Source organism: Rhinolophus hipposideros, assembly GCF_964194185.1.
Source record: "Rhinolophus hipposideros genome assembly, chromosome: 21".
NCBI lineage: Eukaryota > Metazoa > Chordata > Mammalia > Chiroptera > Rhinolophidae > Rhinolophus > Rhinolophus hipposideros.
In genome coordinates this window covers 47388738-47408363 of record NC_138067.1, presented here as the reverse complement: position 1 = coordinate 47408363, position 19626 = coordinate 47388738, and the positions used below count along the sequence as shown (strand labels likewise).

At 55.7% G+C, this 19626-nt stretch overlaps 1 protein-coding gene across 2 annotated transcripts; it reads left to right on the top strand.

The window, feature by feature from the left end:
• The first annotated feature begins 780 nt into the window (after positions 1–780).
• On the top strand, positions 781–18650 carry PPP1R12C (protein phosphatase 1 regulatory subunit 12C). 2 transcript variants are annotated; one of them, XM_081030796.1, is made up of 22 exons: positions 781–1238; positions 4856–4986; positions 5067–5185; positions 10407–10566; positions 12731–12875; positions 12964–13038; positions 13779–13852; positions 13938–14065; positions 14201–14274; positions 14530–14688; positions 14764–14831; positions 15511–15594; positions 15819–15909; positions 16105–16188; positions 16271–16331; positions 16477–16559; positions 16675–16715; positions 16817–16910; positions 17154–17258; positions 17622–17672; positions 17864–17914; positions 17992–18650. In XM_081030796.1, exons 1-22 carry the CDS (start codon positions 918–920, stop codon positions 18076–18078), a joined length of 2286 nt encoding a protein of 761 aa, XP_080886922.1. In that variant the 5' UTR covers positions 781–917; the 3' UTR covers positions 18079–18650. The 2 variants fall into 2 exon arrangements, with proteins under 2 accessions (XP_080886922.1, XP_080886923.1); XM_081030797.1 differs by having other exon boundaries at positions 834–1238; positions 16474–16559.
• The last annotated feature ends 976 nt before the right edge of the window (positions 18651–19626 follow it).

Sequence of the window (19626 nt, the reverse complement as noted above, 5' to 3'; positions counted from 1 at the left end):
TAGGACAAGCAGAGCCGTTAGGGGCGTGGTCCTGCGGACTACATTTCCCAGTATGCCCTGAGGCTGTTAAGGGATGCCTTGACTTTTGTACCGCAAAATTAATTTCCCAGCATGCCCTGGGCGGCCACCGTGGGACCCTCGGAGGTGAAGTTTCCTGTATGATTTAGTGGTTGCGGACTCAATTTCCCATGGTGCCCTGGTGTTTCCCACGACCTAGGGAATCCATTCATTCATTCAAAAACCATTTTCGATCGCGTACCGTTAGGCTGTTACAGGCTCTGGGAACAAGTTGTGCACGCAGGAGACAAAATAAATCTCTATCTTCCTGCAGCTTATTTCTAGTTAAAGGGAGCAGACTTCAACTAGCCCCAAATAAGTAAATCATAAGGTATGAGGAAAGCTGATAAAGCGTATGGAAAAATTAGTTCTCTATCTTTTAGGACTCCCGGGCCGTCGAGTGTGTCCCTTTCTAACCCTTTCCAACCCTTTCCCTGCCCTTAGATACTGTGAACTACATTGCCCAGCATGCCATGGAATACACCTCCAGCCTCTAGACTTCATTTTCCAGCGTTTCCCCGGAGAATTCCCTCAATCGGATTTCCATTTGACCCCTGGAAGCAGCAGACTTCCCAGTGTGCCTCGGAGCACATTGAGGCCAGAATGTTGCAATTAGCAATTTCCGCTTGTAGACTCCATTTCCCAGCGCTCCTCGCGGCTCTATCTGGGCTGCGGACTGCATTTCCCAGCGTGCCCCGAGTCAGCGCGGTGACGTCACGCGCCGAACAGGGGCCGGCAGTTCCTCCGGCTGACTGCGCGGGGTGAGCGGTAGTTCCCGGCGGCCCCGCGGCGGGCGGCGGCCGCGACTCGGGGCTCGGCGCTCGCTCGCTCGCTCACTCACTGGGCGGGCGGGCGGCGCGATGTCAGGCGAGGACGGCCCGGGGGCGGGCCCTGGGGCGGCGGCGACGGCGGCCCGCGAGCGGCGGCGGGAGCAGCTGCGGCAGTGGGGGGCGCGGGCGGGCGCCGAGCCGGGCCCCGGGGAGCGGCGCTCCCGCACCGTACGTTTCGAGCGCGCCGCCGAGTTCTTGGCGGCCTGCGCGGGCGGCGACCTGGACGAGGCGCGCCTGATGCTGCGCGCGGCGGACCCCGGCCCCGGCGCCGAGCCGGACCCAGCTGCCCCACCGCCCGCCCGCGCCGTGCTCGACTCCACCAACGCCGATGGCATCAGCGCCCTGCACCAGGTCAGCGCCCCCCGCCCCTCCCTGGGCCTCGTCTGCCTTCGGTCTGCGCCACCAACCTAACCTCCCCAGTCCGGAGTCACCGTTGCCAGTCCTGGTCTGCACCGGCGATGCCGCCCCCGGTCCATGCCACCCTGTGCTGCCCTCTTCCTGGACCCCAGCCATTGCTGACGGCCCCAGTCTGGTCCATCTCACTGGCTCTGGTCTTGTCGCTGCGCTGTTCTCGCCTGACCCTGAGTAGCCTTTTACTAGTCTCATCTGTGCCACCTCCACCGATGCCACCTCTACAATGGCCTCTAATTCTTTCCTGAGTCTGTGCCACTTCTTCCCGCAGTACTGGCACCCCTTCGGGCCCACTGTTGCCGCTCCTTCCAGGCAGTTGCCACTTTCACCGAGGAGCATCCTCTCTCCTGGCCCTGCTCTTCCTCCTCTCCGGGTCTCCGGCCTGGGCCAGCTCTTTGGCCGGGCCCACATCTTTCCATGCCACTTCTTTCAGGTTCCTCCTTGTTCCCGTTAGTCTGTGCCATGTGTTACTGTCTAAGGATACTCTTTCCTGAATGTTCACACGACCTTCCAGCTCTGTAGCCTTGAAGAGGATGCTTTCTTTGTCTGCGGCATCCTGCCCCCATCCACTCCCATGCCCTCTTAATTCTCCTCCTGGGGCCTGTGCCAGCTCTTGCCTCCCATCATACGCCAGGGATGTTTCTCCTGCAGGTACCTCCTCCTCTTTCTCTCTCTGCCCTTCCCTTGGCTAGACCTACCTCATCCCCTTTTTTATAGGCAACCTCAAAGCACCTGCCTCTTCCTGGCTTTGGGGTACCTCTCCATCCTCTGGTCATCTTGCTTTCTCTGCCTGGATCCCCCCTTCTCCTGTGGATTAGGGCAGCTTCTCCTTCCCATAGACTGCGATCTCTCCTACCTGTCTGTCATGTCAATTCTTAAGGGTTCTATAATCCTGTTAGTCCACAACCTGGCCACCCGTGCTTTTCCAAGACACCCCGGCTGCTGCCTCCAGTGTCCCTGTGTCACGAACCAGGCCATGTTATGCCTCAGAGTTCTTTCTGGTTCTGGGTGCTTTGCTCTACCTCCCTTTCATCGCTGCTCCCCCACCCACCACCAGGCACAGGACTGGCCACAGGAGAGCCTCCATCCCCTCTCCTGATTTCTGAGGCCATCTCCTTCCTAGTCTCCTAATACTGATCCAGTCCCAGCCCTTTCCTCCCTGCCACAGCCCCTAGGGTTTGGTTACGGATGGAGCTAGAGAGGACCCTAGCTGGGAAGGAAAGGTTGGCAGGGGGCAGGCTGGTGGAGTGGATGCTTACAGTGTCCCTCTTCTCAGGTTCCCAGGAAGAGGAGCAGGTGAGGAAAACAGAAGAACCCTGAGTTCTGATCTCAGCTTCTCAACTTTGTGACCTTGAATTAGTGTCTCTTCTTTCTGTGCCTCGGTTTTCTTATCTGTAAAATGGGGCCAGTCGTCGTGCCCTCCCTGGCAGAGCGCTGGTGAAGGAGGGAGATTGTGTGTGTGTAGAGCTCTCTTCTGAAAGCACCCTAGGTGGTTAGCTGGGGAGTTGCTGCCCCTGGTCTAAGTGCTACTCCTTACCCCCTTTTCTTCCCCACCCTCAGGCCTATTCCTGGCATTGGCCCTAGTGCCATCTGGGACATTTTCTTCCACCTAGAAGAGGGTCCTGCTTCCCTGAGACCTTGTAGGATCTCAGAGGTTGGCCATCCCAGGAGAGGGACCTCAGGCTTCAGTGTCCCCCTTCACCACCATCCGTGCTTTTGGCTCCCCTGGACCTTCTCTAAGGGGTTCCTGACCTTGCTCTTCAGGCCAAGCCCCATTACCCAGCATCCCTTTGGCCTGGACCCTGTAAAAGGCCACTCTGGTCTTGTTGCCTTGTCCAGCATGCTGCCTCTCAAGTGGGATCCGTCTCCCACCTCAGGCCAGCACTTGATAACTTGCTGCCAGGGCTCTAAGGAGGCCTGAAGGGTTAGGGCATCTGAGGTTCATGGAGGTGAAGTTCCCGCCTCAGATCCAGACAGCAGGGGGAGCTGGGTGTGGGGTGACCACCCCATGCAGGTTTGCCGCAACACTGGCCTGGTGTTAGCACTGAGAGTCCCAGGGCCCAGGAAGCCCCCAGTCCCAGGCAGACTGGGATGGCTGCTTCTCCGTCTGGTTTGAGTCCTTGGGCTGTGGATTCTGGTTTCTCGACCTGGGCTGTGGTTTCTGTTCTGAATACTCCCCGACTGGGTCCCCAGGCATCAGCCCCCTGCCCTGCTTGTGTCCCCAGGAGTTCTGAAACTTTAGCCCCACCTCAGGCCAGTTTGGCAGCCACCTGATGAGGCTGGTATACTCTTCCCCTTCCCGAAATTGCTTTATGAATTCATGGCTAGGGTCTGGGGTCTGGATTAGTAGGAGAAGCTGAGGACATGGCCTCCTGGGTCTGAGGGAGGAGGGGCGAGGGCCTGGATTCTTGGATCGCTGGTGCCCAGGCCTCAGGCATCTTTCACATGGATGCCTGTGCAGGGCCAGGTCCTTGAAAGGGAAAGGCCCATCTCCCTCCTTACCCCCCTCCCCCATTGCCATGACAACAGAGTGGAAATAAACGGAGCCCAGAGTTCATCCCGTTCCCAGGGCACGTGTGGCCCCCCTCTCACAGCCTGAGTTTCCATGACTTCATGCTCTTGGCCCTCGTGGCTTCCTCCCTCCTCTCCAGATGGGCAGTTTGGGAGAGGTGAGGGAGTTGGGTTAATTTACCTGGAAGACCCGGGAGTCCAAGTCCACCCACCTCCCACAGACCTGCTGAGGTCCAGCGCCCACCCAGTGTTTGTGTGTGTCCTGGGGCTTTTGTCTCTGGAGCTTTGATTCTTCCTCTGTAAAACAGAACCCTGACAGCAAAAGGCATGGGGAAGATGCCTGCAGAGACCCGTGGACACAGCTTCCTGCGCATAGTAGACCCTCAGTGTGTGGGAGCTGCAGCTCCTCAGGCCCCAGGCCTGGGCACACACTGATGCAGCCTCCTGTCCCACTACAGGAGGAGTCCCTCACTCTGCCCCATATTCTCAGGGACCTGGTGACTTTAGCAGCCCTGCAACAGCCTTGGGCTTCAGGGGCTCAGCTTCTCCCCTCAGGGTGCAAGGGGGGCCACGGTCAGTTCCTGGAGGGTCTCTGCTGGGTCTGAGGGAGGATGGGCTGGGCCTTTTCCTTCCGTTCATCACTGGGAGCCACATCCTGTTGGTGTGGCTGTGGGATAGGTCATATCTAACAAGCACTATTCAGGATTCCTACACCTGGAGGAGAAACCCGCTCTCTTCTCCATCTACTTCCTGCTTGCAGGGAGCTGGGAAACCCCCTCTCATGGTCTTCACTGAATCCCAGCGGCCTGGCTGACCTAACCATTGGGAGGCCAGGGGTGTCTCTAACAACTGGGTGGCTGGAGGGGCCTCAGGGGCCTGGCTGGTACCTTTCAGAGCCTGTCCCAGAGCCACTGGGGTCTCTTCCTTGAATGTCACGGTGACTTAGCCCCTGGATCTGTCTCACGGTCCCTGTCAGGAGTGCCACCTTGCTGGGGGTGAGGTGTGCGGATGAGGTGAGTGCTGACAGCCCGTCCCCCACCCCCCAGGCGTGTATCGATGAGAACCTGGAGGTGGTGCACTTCCTGGTGGAGCAGGGCGCCACGGTGAACCAGGCGGACAACGAGGGCTGGACGCCCTTGCATGTGGCCGCCTCCTGTGGTTACCTGGACATCGCCAGGTGAGGCGGGAGAGGGTGGGCAGGACCGACAATGGGCCGGGGCTCGGAGCCCTCGGCGCTGACGTCCTCTCTGCCCCCAGGTACCTCCTGAGCCACGGGGCCAACATTGCTGCCGTGAACAGTGACGGGGACCTGCCCCTGGACCTGGCCGAGTCCGATGCCATGGAGGGGCTCCTGAGGGCGGAGATCGCCCGCCGAGGTGGGGCCTGGGTGCTGCCGGGGGCCGGGGCTCGGAGGCTGGCCCCTCCATTTCCTAGGACTCTGACTCCCTCTGGGCCTCAGTGGGGGTGAAGTGGAGGTGTCAGCACCTACCCCAGGGGTCGCTTGGCACCTTAAATCAGTGGTCGTATAAAGTGCTCGTGCCACCACTGGGCACAGAATTAAGAGCTCAGACTGACATTGACCTGCACTGTCATTTTACCATCTGAGTAACAGGACATTGAGGGGCGCTTTTCCAGGGGTGGGATTGTGGGATTCCCCACCCCATCCACCCCCGCTGCAGGTGTTCTCAGGACCGTTTGCTGAGGGCCCCTGAGGACTGGTCCCCCCATGCTCAGGCTCACTGAACCCCAGGGCTCCTTAGTATGCTGTCCAGTACCTCAAAAAACTCGGTGACTGGCTATGTTTATTTGTCTAAGGAGGGCATGTGTTGGTTGTAGCAGGTTTTCAGAGGGGCTCGCGTCCCTCCCCACACACCTAAAAGCCGTCTAGGACAAGTTGACATGAGGCAGCATGGGGCAGGCTGTGGCCTGGCAGCAGAGGATGCAGGGCAGGTTGGCTGTGGGACATGAACAGCTTCACAGGATCTTGGGCTTGCAGCGCCTGTGGGACCCCCGCAGGAGTCCTGGGCCTCTAGTGCAGCTGCCAAGGTCTGGCTTGGGTTGGCATCCCGGCTGTATGGGTGACGGAGGATGATGGCCGTGGCGCCTGGGTTGGGAGCCAGGGTTCAGCCAGGCCACCGATGAAAACAGGTCTGGAGGACCATGGAGGAGGTAAATGAAGAAACACTATGGGGTGTCTGCGGTGATGCCCAGATTCCCAGCTACAGGCCAGGATGAGAAGGGTCAGGGCCTGGCCCTATGCAGTTCAGTGCCCCAGACCGGCTAGCAGCCCCGCCAGCAGCCCCGCCGGCTAACAAGGCTCTAGCGGGACGCATGGAGTTGACATCTGGGTCTCAGGAGCCCTGCTTTGGTTAAAGTGGGGGAGGGAGGAAAGCAAAGACAGAGCTGGGTCATCTCCCTCCTCTCCTTCCACTGTTTAGTTTGAAAAACTTGAAACTTAGAGAAAGGTTGTGACAATAGTACGAGTCTCCTGTGCCCTTCACTGAGGTCCCCCCGCGTTGTAAGAGCCTTATGGAGACACGATTCCAGTCCGTACAGCTCACCCTTGAGTGTCCAGTTTGGTGGTTTTTAGTATATTCGGTGCTGTGCACCCACAGCCACACTGATTCAGATGACTTTGGTCACCCCGAAAGAAACCCTGCGTCCCTTAGCATTACCTCTAATTCCCGTCACCCTCATCCCAGGAGACCACCCGTCAGTTTTCTGTTTCTCTAGGTTTGCCAGTTTTGGATGTTTTGTATACGTGGAATCATAAAATACAGATTTATCAGTTTTGTAACTTTTTGGCACATTTGCGTGTGCTCCCCCTCCCTCTTTCCCCTTTCCCTCCCCTCTCCATACATAAATTTGCCTCTTTTTCTTTCCTTTCTTCGTTTTCTTTTCTCTTTCCCCTTTTTCTTTTTTTCTTTCCCATCATGCCTCCGTGTCTCCCTCCCTTTTTCCTGAAACATTTGGAGACTGTATTGCAGACACTGTAACCTCCACCGGACGCTGGAGCCAGTGTCTCCTAGAGCAAGGACACTCCTAGTAACCGCATGGGACGTGACAGTGTTACACTCCCAGCAGCATCAGGACCACTGTTATCTGTCGGGCGGGTAGCTTTGTCCTCGGGTTCAGGACCTGCAGTCGCTCTAGGAGACTGCCCCATTACTGGGGACGGTAACCTTCGACTTTGGCCAGGGCTTCAGCCAGGTAGCTCTCGGTGGACGCATCTTCCTCCCTTCGTAAGAAAAAGGAGTCTGTAGGGCAATGTGTCGGGGCTGCTTCTGTGGATGTCCACCCTGGGGGCATGAGAATGTCAAGGTCTGTGAACTCTTGGAGATTCTGGGTTTTTCTTCAGGCATTGCCCATAGTGCACATCAGCTTCTGAAGGGGGTCCATGTTCCCCTTTGTGGGGTGAGGAGAAGGTTGGGGGAGGTTGGCTTGTAACGCAAAGGCCAGTGGTACCGTTGGGAGAACCCTCAGCTGCACTGCTGGGGTCGTGACCCTGCTGTGAAGTCCACTGCTGTCACTGCCTCCGGAATCTGGGGGCCTCTGCTACGTGGCTGCACAACCCTCATCTTCACACGGAGACCTCAGCAGAACCCGGTTCGCAGGCTGAACCCCAGCTGCAAGGAGGACAGCGACTCTTGCCTCACCGAGGGACACATCTGGAAGATGGAGAACACCTATGTGTGCTGGGCCTCCAGACAGGTGCCGGCTGAAGTGGAACCCTGGCAGCTGCTTACAGCAGGGCCAGGACGGAAGACGGATGTGGATAGAGGCTGGAGACTCCAGGAAGGAAGGCATCAGTGCTGTGGATGCTGCTGAGAGCTCGGCCTCGGTTTCTTTCTCAAGCACAGCTGTCCCCTTTGCTGCCCCGCCTCACTTGCTGTCTCCCTCTTTTGGGGACTGCTGGTCATTGAAAGTGTTTGATCCGCTCAGCCAGTTACCCGGAGCGCACCGCATGAAGGCCATGGTCCGGTTGGCTCAGCTGAATTAGGTACGATTCTTTGCAAGGACCAGAAGCCCGTGACAGCCTGGCTCAGGCCAGAGAGGCAGTTTGTGCAGCCACGTGCACAGCAGCTACAAGGCGGAAGCTGTTATGTCCATCGACAGGTGATGGACAAACAAAATGTGGTTCATCCAATCCATACGATGGAATACTTTCAGCCTGAGAAGGAAGGACACGTGTTACATCGTTAGTGAACCGTGAGGACATGCTCAGTGAAATAAGCCAGTCACAAAAAATGCAAATACTGTATATGATTCGACTTATATGTGGTGCCCAGTAGTCAAATTCATACAGACAGAAAATAGAATGGGGGTGACCAGGGGTTGGGGGAGTTACTGTTTCATGGGCACAGAGTTTTCATTTTGTAAGATGAAGAGAGTCATGGAGATGGATGTTGAGAATGGCTGCACAAAAATTTAAGGTTTGCAGGATGTGGTGTCATGTTTGGACCATTCTACCTCACTGCTGCCATAGTGGGAAAAACAGCCAGGGACGGTATGTACTCATAAGTGAGTGGGCATCACCGTGTTCCAATTAAACTTTATTTACAAACACAGGTGGCCTTTCAGAACAGGCAAATCCATAGTGACAGAAAGTAGACTGGTGGTTGCCAGGGCTGGGGAGGGAGGTACGGAGAGTGACTGCTCAATGGGTACGGGTTTCTGTTTGGGGAGATGAAAAAGTTCAGGAACTAGGTAGTATGGTGGTTGCAAAGCATTGTGAATGTCCTAAAGGCCACTGAATTGTACACTTTAAAATAGCGAAATTGGTAAATTTTATGTTATCTTTATTTTACCACAACAAAAAAAGTAAAGATCCAAACAGGTGGCCTGCACACCCAGGATGCAGTTTGCAGACCCGGATCTTGAACTCTGTCAATAGACACAGGCAGATCTGTGCAGAAAGCAAATTTGAGAAGGGTACATGTGAGCCTGGTACTAAGAATACTGTACTAACTGGTTGCTCAGTAAGTCAGCAACCTTGGCCCTTCCCCTCCCCGAAGTCAGGCACTTCAGCTGCAATGGGATAGGGTGTAGGTGATTCCCTTTAAGGAATTGGCAGAGGGTGAGGGAGAGGGCAGATTTCTGAGTCCCCAGCGCTCTCCGGGCCTCTCTACCTTAGACTGAGCCCAAGAGATAGGCCCTAACAAACCAGACATTCCTGGAATAGCTGCCACTGTCCAGTGCCGCCAGCCAGGAGAGGCAAAGGCGGTGCACAGATGCCACCAAGTGCAACACGAAGCCTGGACCTGGGTGGATTTGATCCTCAGGTGTGGATGGTGGGGATTGTTTCTAGGAATCCCACATGCAGCTTTAGGGCAGAAGTTTACAATATACGCAGTAAGGATATGCAGTAAGGATATAACAAAATGCATGTTTACAAAAGCAAATTCATGATGGTCCTTAGCTCGGGGGTCGCAAGGAGTCGGAGGAGATTGATGAGGAGGCTTCTGGTGTTTCTGTCGTTTAAAATTTTTAAGCCAAGTGGTGGTAAGTGGGGTTCTTTGCCAGTGCTGTCCAATGGAAAGCCAACGTAAGCCACAAGTGTAATTGAAAATTTTCAAGTACGTGCATTTAAAAAAGTAAAAAGAAACAGGTGAAATTAACTTTAGTAGTACATTTTGTTTAACCCAGTGTATCCAAAGCATCATTTCAACATGTGATCAATATTTTAAAAACCATTAATGAGTTGCTGCACATTTTTTCCCCGTCCTTTGAAATCCAGCATGTTTTACATTTATGGCACATCTCACTTCAACTGGCAATGAAGTACTTAAGATGACCCCTAAAAGCTCCAGGCTTCAATGAAGTACTTAAGATGACCCCTGAAAGCTCCCCCTAAAAGTGCTCAGTGGCTACATGTGGCTGACAGCTATTGTGCAGGACACCGCAGCTCCATACGGCACTTTGTGAGAAATTTCACAATTGAAAAAAATCATAGTAAAAAACTTCCCAGGAGAGAGATTGAAAGACAATTTTTACTCCTGCCTCAGTAGTTTAAGAGTTAAAAGAATGCAGATTCTCAGTCACAAGTCACACATAATATTCCAACCTCAACAAGGCTATTTTGGTCCCAAATCAACTTCCATTTAATTTCAAGTCGTAACTTGCTTTTGGCATCTATAAATGCAGTACAGCTTTCCATGGACCCAGTTGGGTACAATGAAATTGACTAAGAAGGAAGCCAGATTGTTCTAGTAGACAGCGCTGCTGTGAACAGGGACAAAGCTGCTGCCCTTGATACAAAAATTTTGTGTAGTGGCTTTTTGCTTCGTTTATCATACTCTTGAGTGATCAGTGATAATGGTGACAAAATGCATGAAGGTGGTGGGCTAAGGATTGTATTGGCAGTGACACGAAGAGTTAGATTAATGGGAAAAGGCCTCCGATCTCCATTGTCCCAGCCCCAGCAGTGACTTGGAGACTTCGTGGAACCTGGACTGTGCAGAGCACAGCTGGGAAGTTGCTGAGCTGGTCCAGGCCCTCTGAGTCCCAGAGGAGCACACAGACAGAGGGGAATGGAGCTGAACCGTGCTACCTGGACCTTGGGGTATGAGTCCCACCTGTCACCCCTTGTCCTCCCAGGTGTAGATGTGGAGGCAGCCAAACGGGCCGAGGAGGAATTGCTGCTTCACGACACAAGGTGCTGGCTGAATGGGGGTGCCATGCCTGAGGCCCGGCATCCCCGCACGGGGGCCTCGGCCCTGCATGTGGCTGCTGCTAAGGGCTACATCGAAGTGATGAGGTGAGCTGGGCCGGTGTAGACCCTCCCTTTCTCTTGTTCTTTGTGCGGGGCCAGTCTGCTCTTTTTCGTTTTCTTACACTTTCCTGTGGATTTTGTCTATTTCCATCTTTTCCTCACGTGTGTACCTAAGTCTATGCATTTGCCTCTAAATACAGCTTTAGCTCCTCTCATAAATCTTGATGCGTAGGCTTTTCATTGTCATTCAGTTTAAAACATTTTCCAATGTGTAATCTTTCTTTGACCCATGGATTATTTAGAAGTATGTCCTTAAATTCCAAATACATGGGATTTTATAGTCATTGTTTCATTACACATTTCCTGGCTTAATTGCACTCTGATCAGAGAATGGGGTCTGTATGATTCCAGATTTCTGAAATTTGTTGGTTTGCTTTATTTTATTTCTCAGTATAAGTAAGATGGAAAGGAATTGTGTTGTGAGGCACAGTGTTCTATGTAGGTTATTAGGTCAACTTCATAGTCATGCTATTGAAATCTATGTTTTTAGTGATTTCTTTCCATCTGCTTATTCTGTTAGTTATTGTAAGTGTGATTTAAAAAACACACACCCATGATTGTGGTTTTTGCATATTCATTCTTGTAGTTCTGTCAATTTCTGTGTTATATATTTCAAGGCTAGGTTGTTTGGTACATGTAGAGTTTAAATTGTTATGGGGCATATTTCCTTTCTGTCACTCACCTCAGTCCTGTCCGCATTTGGCTGCTCCACCCCCCTTCTGTTGGAGTAGTTGGTTCCAGTTCTTATCCTCAGGCTCCCTGTTCTCTCTTTAATTTCCCTTTGTCTTTTGTGAAGTTATACTTTGTTTTTAGTATAAAAATGGAGTTAAGATGAACTCCATCCCTACGCACCTCTGTGTTGAATCTTTAGACAGGTTTTCCAATGAAATACTTAAGATGACCCCTAAAAGCTCCAGGCTTGTGTCCCAGCTGGTTACTACCCGCTCCTGAAGTAGAGTGCCTCATTCTCCATAGTTCCAGCAAGAGTCGTGGGTCTGATGCTCACTGGGCCACCTTGGGTACCTGCCTGTCCCAGAGCCGATCCCTGTGGCAAGGGGGTCGGGGTACTCTAAATAGTCAGACTCAGGGGTGTGCCTGTTGAGAAGGGACGGCCATGTGAAATGCCGAGAACACCCACCAGGCAGAGGACAGCAAGTGTAGGGCTGGAAAAAAATTGTATTGTGAGGTACAGTGTTCTACGTAGGTTATTAGTTCAACTTTGTAGTCATGCTGTTGAAATCTATGTCCTTAGTGATTTCTTTCTATCTGCTTCTGCTGTCAGTTATGGTAAGAAATGTGAGTAAAAATTTTTTAAAAAAGTGGGTGTACCTTTGGGGAAATAGTGGGGCACCCTGCAGGGCTGGAGCAGAGGGAACTTGGGGGGCAGGTGAGTGACCAGGTCAGCAGGGCCACACAGAGGACCTTATTTAAAAAGGTTCTTTGTAAACTATCATGTCTGCCTTGCTTTAGCTCTTCCTCAGACACAGAGCCTAATGCCAGTTCTCTAAGGCAGGCATGTCTGCCCTAAGCTGGGTTTGCAGAGTTGCCCTGGACTTGTTACCCTGCCGTGCCCTGAATTGCGTGGCATAAGGGGGTGATAATCCCCCGGAGAAGGACATCTAAGCTGGGGTTTCTCAGCGTTGGCATTGGTGGCATTTGTACCAGGTGGTGCTTTGCAGTGGGGCTGTCCTCTGCACAGCACATGTATAGCAGCGTCCCTGGCACCAGCCTGCTAGATGCTACACCCACCCCTAAGCTGTAGCAGCTAGAAGTGTCTCCAGACACTGCCTGATGTCCCCAGGGGCGGCATCACCACTGCTAAGAACCAGATCTCTGAGCCAGCCGGCTTCCCAGGACAGTGCTGCCCCCACTGCCCCTTCTGGGTCTCAACCTTTTCACAGGCTTGGGCCCCCCCCCCCCGCCGCAGATACAAGGAGCAGGGTTCCAGAGGCTACCTGCTGGGCCGGGGAGGGGTCAGAGCCCATAGCAGAGGGGTCATTTGTGGGGACGGGCTCAGGATGGTTTCAGCACTGTCACAGCTGGCACTGCTGCCACAAGCCCGTACTACCACCACAGCATGGCCGGCTGTCACAGCCCTTGACTCAGAAGCCCTGTTCTGGTCCTTGACCCAAGCCTCTCTGGCCTCCAGGCTGCTCCTCCAGGCTGGCTATGACCCTGAGCTCCGGGATGGGGATGGCTGGACCCCCCTGCACGCGGCTGCCCATTGGGGTGTGGAGGACGCCTGCCGTTTGCTGGCCGAGCATGGTGGGGGCATGGACTCACTGACCCATGCGGTGAGGCCTGGGGTTCCTGGGACTGGCGGTGGGGTGGGGAGGGCCCTGTACCTCCTTCACCGTTGGCCTCCCCTCCCTTCCCTCACAGGGGCAGCGTCCCTGTGACCTTGCTGACGAGGATGTGCTGAGCCTGTTGGAGGAGCTGGCGAGGAAGCAGGAAGACGTGAGTCTCGGCCCCCCTCCTGTCAGCACCTTGGAGGCCGGGCTTCCTTGTCCCCCATCCCTACCCATCTTCCCAATGCCCACCACCCTGGGGACCTGCTGCTCCCCGCTGGTGACTGAGACCCAGTGAGGAGGGTAGAGCTGGGCAGCCAGAGGAGGTGTCGCCTGAGCTCCAGATGGACCTTGGGATGCAGATGGGGTAGTCTGCCCAGGCTCGCGCTGGGCCTCGTCTCCCCTGGGGTGGCCCCCAACTGGCACTGGGCTGGGCCTTGCTGCTGGAAAGACGGGGAGTGGAGGGTGAATGGTGTGGACTCAGGCTCTGCTGTAGGTTTGTGGTATGAGCTCAGAGGAGGCTGGGATGGCCAGACCCGTCTGTGTTGGGTGCTCATGGGTTAGGGAGAAGTTTGGCCAGGTGACCCCTGGGAGGTAGAATGAGAGCAGACGCTGGGAAGCAGGAGACTGGGTAAGAAGAGGATGACGGCAGTGCTCATGTGGGAGCACACAGGGTGTGCTCCCACATGAGATCCAGGGCACACGCCTTGGACACTGCGTGACTGTAAGAAAACTCAAACGAGTCCACAGACCCTCTATGCTACCCAGGAACTGAGCTCTCCGTACTTAGAGCCTCCGCAAAGGCATGGCCAGCACAGCTGTGTGTGGTGGCCCCCATGTTGGGGGCGTGAGCCCCAGGAGGGACCCCCGTGTTCTTCCCTCCTGCAGCAGCCCCCTTTCTCCCTGCAGCTGCGGAACCAGAAGGCAGCCTCCCAGAGCAGGGGCCAGGAGCCCCAGGTGCCCTCCAGCAGCAAACACCGAAGGTACAGGAGAGGTGTCCAGGGGGCAGGGGAGGGTATCTGGAGGCTCTCAGGGCTTGGACCCTGGCACCCTCCCTTTCCCCACCAGGAGCTCCGTGTGTCGTCTGAGCAGCCGAGAGAAGATCTCCCTCCAAGACCTGTCCAAGGAGCGCCGGCCTGCGGGGACAGGGGGACCCCTCATCCAGGATGACGATGATGGAGAGGAAGGCCTCACAGGTGAGAACCTGGGGGCCTGGACCCTTGGGTCTGAGGGAGGAGGTGGCTGGACCTGGACTCCTGGGTCTGAGGGAGGAGGGGCTGGTTCTGAGGCAGCTGGCATATTCTTGTTACTGTTCCCATCTTACCCGATAGAGCAACCCCCTGCAGAATCTAGAACCCTCAATGGAGTGTCCTCCCCACCACCCCCTAGCCCTAAGGACCCCACGGTGAGTCTGGATGCCATGCTAGCCTGGGGAAGGGAGGGGAGGCATACCATGAATCCTGTAAACCTCTTGTTAGGGTATGTAGGGTGAACACTACAGTTCCCAGAAAACTCCAGGACAACTGACTACTTTTTTTTGGCTGCACCCACCCCAGGGACTGATGAGAGTTAATAGCTTGTTGTGGTCCTTCTGGTAACACTTGAAATGTATGGGAAAAGGGACCCATTCTCCATAACTGATACTTTTCTCTTCTTCCAGAACCCCAAGGATGCCCCCTTCTCCAGGCGCTTTGGCCTCCAGAAGACGGGCAGTTCTGGTGCCCTGGGCCCCACGGATAGTTGGGGGTCTGAGGGCACCCCTGGGGCTGGGCTGCAGCGCTCAGCTTCCTCCTCACGGCTGGAGGGAACCTCCACTCAGGTGAGTGGGGTGAGAGGCAGGGGGCCAGGCCTCACCTAGTGGAAGACAATACCCCCTCCTCTTCTCTTTCCACAGGCCAAGGAGCCCCGTCTTGCCAGAATTACCCCAACCCCCTTCCGGAAGGTACTGGAGCCCTCTGCCCTGTGAGTACCAAGGGCCAGGGCTCCTCTAGGGTGGGAGGCAGGTCTGGCTTCCAACCTTGTCAGCATGATTCTGAGCAAGTCCATTTGCTCTCTGGAATCTGGTTTCTGCTCCCTACCACTGTGCCTCAGTTTCCCTCTTTCTGTATCAAGTAAAAGCTCACAGTAAAACTTGCAAGGCCATAGTGATCTGACCTCCTATTGCCTCTCTACCTGGCTTCCACCTGTCCCTTTCTGACATGTGCACACTCCTGCCGCAGGGCCTTTGCTCTAGCTCTCCCCCTCACACCCACAGGGCTTGCTCCCTCCTTCTGTCCCTCCCTCATGTTTCATGTCATCTTCTTTGAGAGGTCCACTGCAACCTTCTCCTCACATTGTAGGAGTGTCCGGACACTGACACTCTCCCATCTCCCGCCCTTGTTCTGTTTCTTTTCTCCGGTATGCTTCCTCTCCTAACATATCCAACGATAGACTAATCTTTTTATGGTTATTATTTATTTTGCATCCTTTCTGCTCAGATTTGACTCATCAGGCAGAGGTCACTTGTTTCTTTTGCTCACTGCTGTATCTCCGGTGCCTGTCACATAATGTGAGCTTGAGTAATATTTACTGAATGAATGAATTCACACAGGTGTGAGACCTCTGGGTCTCCTCCCTTGGATAACTCCACTCCTCCCTACAGGATTCCGGAGCCTGACTCCCTAGGAAAGCCAGCTGTCCCAGCAGCTTCTGCAGTACCCACAGTGGACTCCCGGGACCGCCGGAGGTGAAGAGGCCCCCCCAGAAGCCTGTCTTTTCAGGGCCGGGAGAAAACTGCATTACTCAGGAGGCTCCAGGGCTTTGGGTGGGAGCTCCCAAGGGAGAGTTTGTCCCAGGGTCTGCTAGGAGTTGAAGTCCTCTTACAGAACTTGCCTCCCCTTAAGGATGTCAGACAGGGGTGGGGACAGGGCTCAAAGGAACTGTCCCTGAGGCTGGGGGCCCTTCATTCAGGTCCTACCAGATGCCTGTGCGGGATGAGGAATCTGAATCCCAGCGAAAAGCTCGCTCCCGTCTCATGCGCCAGTCTCGGAGGTCCACACAGGTGTGGGGGTGGGATGGGGGACTGGACTCTCCCGGGTTTGAGGGAGGAGGGGTGGGGAGCCTGGACTTCTGGGTCTGAAGGAGGAAGGGTCAGGGGCCTGGGCTCCTGGGTCTGAGGGAGGAGGGGCTGGGGGCCTGGACTAGGGGACTGAAGGTACTGGGCCCTGAGCTGCGGGACTATCCCCTCTTCCTGTAGGGTGTGACTCTGACAGACCTGAAAGAAGCAGAAAAGGCCGCAGGGAAGGCTCCAGAGCCAGAGAAGTCATGCCCACAGAGCTTGGTCAGAGGTGGTGGAGATCAGGTAATTGGGCAGTGGGTGGTACAAGATGCCCTCCTTTAACCCCTCTACCCCTCTCCCACAGGACCCTTCCTGGCGGCCCCGAGTTCCTGGGGTTGAGAACTCTGATGGTCCTGCCCAGAGAGGTGAGGTCTGGTCTCTGGGAGGTTGCCCTCCTCAGCCCACCCGATCCCTTCTGCTGCAGTCTTCCTGTTTTCCTGGGGTCTTGGGCCCAGGGACCCTGACACTTGCAGAGAGGGGATTCCTGATTCCTGCCCCTCCCCCCAGCAGAGGCCCCCGATGGGCAGGGGCAGGGACCACAGGCTGCCAGGGAGAACCGCAGAGTTGGCAAGGAACGGAGGGGGCCTGCTGAGGTGAGGGGTGGGCCCAGGTGGGGCGAGCTGGAGTTGTGGGTGGGCTTTGGAGGGGTTGTGGGGGTTGGACCAAACTCCCCTTCCGGCATCTGGCTGAACTCCACCCCGCCTGCAGGGTGAGGAGGCGGAATCCAGGGACAGGAGCCCAGAATCCAGGTATGGGATGGGCAGGGCAGGGGCTGGGCTGTCCACGCAGGTTTTGGGCTATCCATGGCTGCGGGGCGCGCCCCCTGACACTGTGCTCTGCCTCCACCCAGCATACCTGAGAGCGGCCCCTCATCTCGCAGGCAGCGGGACCTCAATCCAGCACCCCAGCCAGAATTGGAAGAGCCCGACGGAGGCTTCAGGAAGGTTCGCGATCCCGCCCCACAGTGGTGCCGTTACCAACCCTGCAAGTCCCCACAAGTTGGCCTTTACACCCCTGCCCTGTTGCCCCTGGCAGTGGCTCTGCCTGCCACGTCCCTGCGCCCTCCCTGCCCTGGCTGCCTCACCTGACCTCACCTAGGCACAGTCGGCCCCTCCCCACAAACATGCGGCAGCTGGGTCTGGCTGCTAGCAGGCCTGATCCTGTGCCCCTCCTCCTGGTGCCCCCAGCTCTACGCAGAGCTGCGCAGTGAGAATGAGAGACTTCGGGAGGCCCTGACCGAGACCACGCTGCAGCTGGCGCAGCTCAAAGTGGAGCTGGAGCGCGCCACGCAGGTGAGGGTGCTGAGGCCCAACAGGTGGCCCCTGGCAACCCTATGGGGGGGAAGGGGAGAATTATAAGCAATGAAGGGTGGGGTCTGAGCTGGGCTCTGCCTTCAGGGGGGGATGGAGCAAGGACTCCTGGGGGCAAGAAGGGTCGGAGAGCTGGGCTGTCTTCAAAGGGGAGGGGCCTGATGGGCGGGGATAGGGCTCTATGGCGGGGCCTGGGCGACAGTGGGTGGAGCTTGTGGACTCAGTCGTGGGCTGTTGCAGTGGGGTCCAGCCAGAAGCCTTCCTCTTCTCACTGTTGGTTTCCTCTTCCTGGCCATTGCGGTTTGGATGTTTATCTGACTTCTGGGCTTTCTTTGTCCCCACCAGAGGCAGGAGCGTTTTGCAGAGAGGCCTGCCCTTCTGGAGCTGGAGAGATTTGTGAGTAGGGCAGCTGGGGTGGGGCCAGACATGCGTCACCAGCCCTACAAGTCCAGGCAGGTGTGGATGAAGGAGGCCACACTGACCTTCTAACCTGGCCCTCTGACCTTCATAACCTTTCTCAGTCCTGCTCAACCTCTGGCCCTCCCTGACCCCCAGTGCCTTGCTTTCACCTTCCCCATTTATTACAGGAGCGCAGGGCCCTGGAGCGAAAGGCAGCCGAGCTGGAGGAAGAGCTGAAGGTGAATCCTCATGGGGTGCTGTAGGCCATGGGCTCAGCCTGCCCAGGGCCACTAGCTGACCCTGTTCCATCCCATAGGCTCTGTCTGACCTCCGGGCTGACAACCAGCGGCTCAAGGATGAGAACGCGGCCCTGATCCGCGTCATCAGCAAACTGTCCAAGTGACTCTAGAGGATCTGTTCCCACACCCACATTTATACAGCTGCTTCTGCCACACACACCCCTTCCCCTGCGTGAACACGAGTGACAGGGTTCTCGGGGGAGTCTCTGAGAAGCCATAACCTCCCCTCAGGACCTCCAGACTGGGAGGGGAGGACAGAGTCCCCAGGAGCCAAGGGGGGCCATCCGAGGCCAGGATGGAGGTGGGAGGCTGAGCCAGGCAGGGGTTGTTGCTAAGAGGGGACCAGGGCTGGAGGTGGGACCAGGAAGGACCATGGACCAGGAAGCTGTAGGACCAGTAGCCAGGATCAGAGTGGCCACCCGGACGTCCCCTCTCTCACGTGTGATGCCACCCAGGCACCCCTCCCATTCCTGAACAGGGATCCAAGAATGTGCCAAGAGTCCCGCTGGCCTTGGCCGGGTGGGCCTGTATATAGGGTCCATGTGCAATAGGGAGGATGTCTTCTATTTTTTGCTGCCCCCTCCCCGCCCACTGTCCGGGGCAGGGGGAGAAGGTATTTTCGAGACAAAGCACAGGCACCACAAATAAAAGTCGTGAAGTTGCCACTCAACGACTATGTCCCTGGCTGGAGGTGGGGTGTTGCTTCTGTGCTCGGCTGTGCGTGTGACCAAAGCACAGGACTACGCGAGTGGGTGCTGAGGGATGGGTAGGTGTGTGCTCACAGGGCGGGAAGGGGCCCCAAGCCAGGGCTAATACGGTCAGAAGTAAGGTGGCTTGGGACGGGGCAGGAAGCGTCGGCTGGGTGAGACGATGGGGCCTGTGAGTATTGAGTTAGGGAGCTCGGGTCTTATCATTGGTGTTTTTGAAACAGTCCATTGCCAACATTTAAAATGTGGGTAGTTCACAGAAAAATCTAGAATTTGACTTCCCTGAAAAAAATAGGAAGCTGTGACAATGTGAGCTCTTCAGTCCTGCATGGTAACAGGTGGCTGGAGCTGAGTAGGAGCCATCTTTAAAGGTGGGGCATGCATGCATGCATGCCTTCATTCTTGGTCATTTTCTACGTGTCAGGCCCTGTCCTACCTATTGGTGATACAGTAATGACTAAAACAAAGACCTGATACCTTCTAGGAGGAGAGGCATAAGACATCCAGTGATAAAATTAGAGTATTTCAGGTGGTGGTGCTATGGAGAAAAAGGAGGAAGGCTGGGGAGACTGGTGTGTTTTGTACAGGGTGATCAGATTAGGCCTCACAGAGAGGCTGGCACAGGCAGTACTTGATGGCATCAGGGAACGAGCCATGTAGGCCCTGGGGCAGAAGGGTGCCTGACATGTTGAGGCACGGATGAATCCAGTGTAGCTGGAGGAAAGTAGTGGGGGGGGGGTAGGGGGAGAGAGGTGATGGTGGGCTGTTTAAGGACATGGTCCTGGTAAAGATTTGAGCTGTGAGGTGGGACCTGGGTTTTAACAGATCCGTCTTGCTCCAGCATTGAGAAGAGTCTGGGGGATGGTAGTGAGGGACAGAAACGGAGGCCAGCTAAGGGGCTACTGCCACAATCCCAGCAAGAGGTGATGGCTCAGACCCGGACGA